General features: G+C 48.1%; 1 protein-coding gene across 23 annotated transcripts in view; it reads left to right on the top strand.

Moving 5' to 3' along the window:
• The window catches only part of MSI2 (musashi RNA binding protein 2), a 339,949-nt gene that overhangs the window by 305,776 nt on the left and 28,213 nt on the right, over positions 1-5,960 (top strand). For 13 of the 23 annotated variants that reach the window (XR_003095321.1, XR_003095316.1, XM_025210408.1 and 10 more), the window contains exon 10: positions 2,003-2,122. The exons of 3 other annotated variants lie outside the window; for them this stretch is intronic. Coding sequence is in view for 18 of the 20 variants with exons in the window: in XM_025210408.1 (XP_025066193.1) it covers positions 2,003-2,122 (120 nt within the window). In the remaining 2 variants the exon portion in view is untranslated. The remainder of the gene's footprint in view (positions 1-2,002; positions 2,123-5,960) is intronic. 7 more of the 23 variants (XM_025210413.1, XM_006016080.3, XM_025210460.1 and 4 more) reach the window with 1 other exon arrangement.

The raw sequence follows: 5,960 nt of genomic DNA, 5'->3' as shown, positions 1-5,960 counted from the left end.
CTACACCTGCCCAAACTGGGCTCTGGCATAAATTGCATCTATTGTTCGAAGTCTTTCTGCTGGAAGAGGAAACCGCCCGAGTCAGATCGTTCTTATTTTTTGTCCGTCACTTTTATCCATCGCTTCAGTCTTGGGCGAGAGAAGCGCACGTTCCAGCTCTCGTGCTTCGAGGCAGGTTTGGGTCTTGAAGGGAACATGTTTGAATGAGGCCGAGGCACATCACTGTGCGGAAAATCCAGGGCTCACCTGAACTTTTGGGGCTAATTCAAGGGAGCCCCCAGAGAGCTTCCAAGCGTTTGTATTTCCTATGGATCGGTGCTGAATTTAACAGGCTGCGTATCACAGGCAGGTGGAGAAGGACTTACAGTCCCAGGGCCTGACCTGCAGGTGCTCTGTTCGTTGCAAAGTCATTGGAGTAATTATGATCTCCTACTTGGTGCGAGGGCTGTGCTGGAGATTCGGGAGCCTGTTCCCAAGGCTCTTGATCCCATCCCTCCAAACAGGTCTCCCTATGCATCCTACTCTTTAGGGTTTGTAACAATTCCTCAACAGAGTAAGAGCCAACAGATCCACTTTGGCACCAAATAGTCGGCTTTGCTGCGCCACGCGTGGTGGGAACAGGAACGGACGTTAGCCCGAGGTCACTGTGCATATATTGACCCGGACTTCTTTTTTTTTCCCCCAACAGCCCTATTGCCATATTTAAATGCAAGTATGTCTTTTTAATTGATGTTTTCAAATAGCGTAGAGTTACGTTAGCCTAGTTGGTCTTTGTTCAGTTTTTGTTTTTTGTTTTTTCCCGTCCTTACTTGTAGCTAGGACGATAGCTATAGAGGTAGCGGGCTTGTAGTTTGCTGATTTTTCTCTGGATTTTTTTGTTTCTCTCTCTCTAGTTTGTTCTGCTCTCTTCCGCTGTCTCACCTGCTTCTTTAAAAGTCTCGGTTGTTTTCTTGTGGTCTCTCCAGTGTTGCAAGGCAGCCACGATCCAAGTTGCAGAGGGTGCGCAGGGGGAAGGTGCTGTGTTAGTGACTCTCCGAAAAGTTTCACCTGTCTTGCGCGTCATCAAAACCAATGCAAAAAAAAAAAAAGAGAGTTTTGCCAAAGCCAGGAATCCTTCAGAGCTTCTTGCTGCCTTCGCAGCAGGGGGTATCTTGTGTTTCAGTCGATCACCTTTTCCTTGTTGCTGCCCCCTTTTTAAAAGAAAGAAAAGAGCAATTCAGTGTCCCTGGCAGATTTCTTTTTGTTATCGTTGGCCATTGCACAAAGCAACAGCATCGGAAATCCCGCAGGCGTGACAGCTCGTTTTTGTGCAGCGTCACCGTCCCTTCTGCATAGGACGTATCACCCGGCCTTCCTTGGCCTGCTGCTCTTTTGCTTTGGAAAGCTGTGTTTTTTTTTTCTTTCCCCCTGTTAAAATGCATTCTAGTGATTTCATTTTTTTTTCTACTGGATCCCAGCAACCTTGTCATCTTGAAACCAGGCCCTTCTGGTGTTTTTTTTTGTTTTGTTTTTTTTAATCATTACCGCTGTGTGTCCAAAACTGCACAGACTTTCCTCTTGCAAGTTAGCAAAGACCAAAACGAATGTATCCTCCTTGTTCAGGAAGTAAGATGATAGGAGCTAAGCGCTGCGAGTCATTCTTGTGAATGAATCCTGGTCCTTCACAGCTTGCAGTGGCCCCCAGGCCAGCTGCTCGGGATAAAAAGGCATCCTCGGAGCATACAGCCGTTTCAATTGACCGCCAACATTTTGCAAAAGGCTTCAAGTTTGGGGTCCACCTTGAAGGGGCTTAATTTTCTGGGAGAGTGAAAATATTCACTTTCTGACTATTTGGCCCTTTTAAGGGAGGTCCCCCCCCACAAACCACCAAGCCCTTTGGCAGTCGCTGGCCTTAATCGAGCATGGTTGTGCCCCAGCGCAGTACAGTACTCTGCCCTGTTTGCGTGACGCTTGCCGTTCGTTGGATATTTCCCTTTACCCTTCTCCTTTTTTCCATGGCTAGGTTTTCCGGCAGCAGCCTATGGACCAGTAGCAGCAGCAGCGGTGGCGGCAGCAAGAGGATCAGGTAGGGGGGCCTGTGGAAGAGGCGGCTACATGGCATACCCGCAGAATGCAGGGGCAGGTAAAAGCTCTGTCGGTATTCTGTGTGGCTGCAGCTGTCCATCATTACTCTGATTTTCCTCACACCTATCCTGGGGACCTGAAAACCAAACCAAGCCAAAATAGGAAAAAGCCACCCATACGACAAGCAGAGGCCGCGAGGCCTGGAGCACGCGGCAGGAGGTTTTCCATGAGAACTGTCCAATGAGGGTCCTTTCATTTTGGTTTCTTTTATGTTTGTTTTGTTCGTTTTCGGTTTAAGGGCAAAAAAAAGGAAAAAAAAAAAAAAAAAAAAAGAGGAAGTTTTCATTTCTCCCGTGAAGTTTGCACCGGGTTAACAATGCAGCTTGGTCTTCCATTCGCTCTCCGTGGGCCCGGGTAAGGATCCAGGCCTCTTGGAGGCTCCTTCGCCTGGCCCCTAAGGCACGGTGGCAAGCTGTCCTCAATATTTGTTGGGGTTTTTTTTTTAATTTGTCTTGCACCTCACCCTCAAAATAATATTCCTTACCCTAAAACAACTTGGTTGCCAGAATGGTCATTTCCTCCAGCAGAGCGTCTGTTCTGCCGAAGACAAAAGCATCGCATCTGCTACCGTACATTATAAGAGATGCTAAAACGCTCACGTGTGCACTCCAGATCTGCTTTCCTTTGAAACTCTAATTGGGTCGTACAACTGTAAGCGCTACCTGAAGTACAGGCAATCAATACGCATTACACGAAGCCAAATCAAAGTGGCTCCGCTGCAAGCACATGTGTTGCATTGTTGGTTTCCAAGTATTATTTTTAATTTGCCTGCCATTTAAAGCTTAGCGCTTTGTTTCTCCGGCCCGCTGCTTTTGTTACCTACTGCAAGCTCCGGCCCGGATTTGGCGAGAAATGTTAAAGCTTTTCTTTCTGCCCCTCCAAAAGCTTAAATTTTATTTTATTTTTTTTTCCCCTTAAGGGAAATAAATAAATTGTTACCGATCACATTTATTACCCTTGGATTTCAATGCAGGGGAACATGTGCATTAGGGCTTTGCTGAGGCAGTTCAGCATTCAGCGCAATCATGAGTGGGCTGTGAACTCACCTGCACCCTGTTCTGCGTCTGCTTCCTAGCCCGTGCCTTGCCTGTCCACCCAGAGCAAGAACAAAGGGCACGGCAATGCCTCCCCAGTAGATGTAATTGCTTCCAATCTTACGCATACGCTCGCATTGATTGATCATCCTGTGGATTCATCTTACCCTTTATTCTTGCTTTCGACCATAGTGGTACTGGGGGAGGAGAAGAGGGAAGGGTTACCCAAAACAAAAAAGCATCCTTGCAACCAGTCCAGAAATCACGTCCATACGAGACACGCAGCAAAAAAGGTGACGGGACCTGGTTCCAGCTTACTCATGACTCAGTCCTGGAGGGGAGGTTTTCAGTCGCTTGGCCGACGTCTAGACTTGCTAGCGAGGGTCTGGCGGGGAGGGGGAAAGGGGAATAAATGCACAAAGGGCTCCTGAGGGCAACCACCCAAATACGCATCGAGTCAGAGGCGAATCCTCTGGAGGCCAAAGTGAGAGGTCAGGAGAACTCCGTTCCATGCAAACTGGCACTGCTTGCGGGGCTACAAAGGATCATCCGTACCCGTTTTATTTTGTGGCATGTAGAAAGAGCTTAAGGGGTGACTTGCCAGACAGCTGTGGGAATCCTCCCCCTTCCTTTTCTTTCTCTTCCCCGCCCCCCCCGCTTTCCCTTTTTGATGAAGACAAAAGCAAAATCAATCCTACATATTCGATGAGGAAAACAGACTTAATCACGGCCGCCTCTTCCTCATGCTTTGCCCTTCAGGTTTTGCTTTAAGTGCAAACAGACCTGGTGAGTTGCCCCTTAGCGAGGCACGGAGGGTTTGGCTAGATGAATGTTGCTTCCATAACTCATATTTTTTTACTCCGAGTGCTTTTGGTGCCCATTACAACTGAACTGAGCATTGATCGATTCTGTGCCTGAAATCATTTGTTTTTGATTTGAGTGGGGTTTTGTTTCGGTTTTTGGTTTTGTTTTTTTTTTCTCTCCGTTTTCTTCTCTTTTTTTTCAATTTTTTCCTTTTTTTTTTTTTTTTTCTTTTTTTAATTTGAACTTGCGATACGAAACTAAATCTAACCCTCAATTAACACCGCCCTGCCTGGCAAGTCTAAAGAGCAGTATGGAGTTTGGAAAGGCCTGTCAAAATTGCCTGGACCGAGTGCCAGCTCTCTCCTCCCACTCCCCCTCGAATTCAAGGGGGAAGAAAAAAAACCCCAAAACACCAAAAAAAAACCAACCGGTCGAATCCCTTGAAACGAGAGGCTGTTTCCATTTGCAGTGAAACGCGGCTGGCGGAGCGATGGCATTTCACGTGCCGTCCTTCCCCTTGCAAGAGACTTTTTGAACGGGGCGTCCCCCTCGCGGGGCAGTGGTAGTGAATTGTGTTCGGGAGCAGCGGAGTACAATGAGCCTCAAGGGGCCCAATTCATTACAAGAAAAATTAGGGTTATTTTTCTTATATCTATAAATGTGCACGCTCCCTTTGCACGCTTTTTTCTGATTTAAACCACCAAATGCAGAGCCATCGGCGTTGAGCTGCTGCTTGTTGTTGGCTGTCAGCAAAGGTTAACACAGAGCCCCTTCCCTCTTCCTCCAGTTCACAGCTCGAGAGCCTTGTTGGGTTGGCAAAGATGGGGTTTCCATAGCAGTTTTCCCTGCAGACAACACTGAGCCCCGTTGTCCGTCTAGTGCAGGGGTGGGCAAAATGCAGCCCGTGGGCCGGATGCAGCCCATCAGGGCATTCTGTCCAGCCCGCGGGGCCCCTAAAAAATTTAGAAAATTAATATTTATCTGCCCCTGGTTGCCTGTCTTGCGGCTCTCGATGGCTTGCCAAAACTCAGTAAGCGGCCCTCCGCCCAAAATAATTGCCCGCCCCTCGTCTAGTGCCAGTTCACTCGAAATGAAACCCTTTGGCTATAAGGTCCCAATTCTAGCTACGCCCAGGGCTTAACATGACTGCCATTATTGAGTCCATTGGTTTCATCAGGGCTCCTAAAGGCAACACATAAGTAAGACTATTGCAGGTTCAGGGTCTAAGGTCGTTCTTGATACCTCCTGTTCAGCTGGGTTCATTTCGATCCAGATGACTTTTGGAATAGAAAACCTTTCCAGGGCTGGTTTCCCAGCCCGCAACGATCTCCGCACCCGCCAATACCATTCAGTCACCCACATGGAGTGGCCATCTAATCCCCAAATACTCCGCGTAGACCGTATCCCCTGAAAACTGGCCACTTCATTGAGGTGCTTGAAGGGGAATTGAGCTCTTTTGAAAACCTGGACCACGAGTAAACTAAGATCTTTTTCACACCTACAATGTAGCCGTGTTGCCAGACATTTAACTGTGCATTTCCAAAGGCCCCACGCTCGGGGTGTCTGGGCAGCAGCGACCCCTATTTATTGTAAGGTGATGTTCTCGTGTTGACAGCGGGGGAGCTGCCCGTTCGCTCAACAGTCAGCAAAAGGTTTTGCCTAGATCATTTCTGCCTGGGGCGCAGTTAGCTTGCTTGCTGGCTATTTCCATATCGTGACCCATTTTGGTCACGAATCATTTCTGTGATTCTGCACTTTCTGGTCTTCGGTTTCCTGCTCGCCCCTTTTTTTTTCTCGTGGCGTTGCGGGGATGCAAGCACGGATGATGCTGATTAGAGGTAAAAGGTCTTGTCGCATCAGCGACGAGGTACGTTTCTCCGTGCACACTCAGCTGAGTTTATTCTGGGTATCGGGAGGGCACATGCTCCGGTTCCCTTCTTTATGTACCCCACACCCAAGCCATGAAAAAGCAGTCGGTGAGATTTTTCAAATGTGACT

This window comes from Alligator sinensis, unplaced genomic scaffold (assembly GCF_000455745.1).
Source record: "Alligator sinensis unplaced genomic scaffold, ASM45574v1 scaffold118_1, whole genome shotgun sequence".
Taxonomy (NCBI): domain Eukaryota; kingdom Metazoa; phylum Chordata; order Crocodylia; family Alligatoridae; genus Alligator; species Alligator sinensis.
Note: the sequence above shows the minus strand (reverse complement) of the source record. Positions and strands in the feature narration are given on the sequence as shown.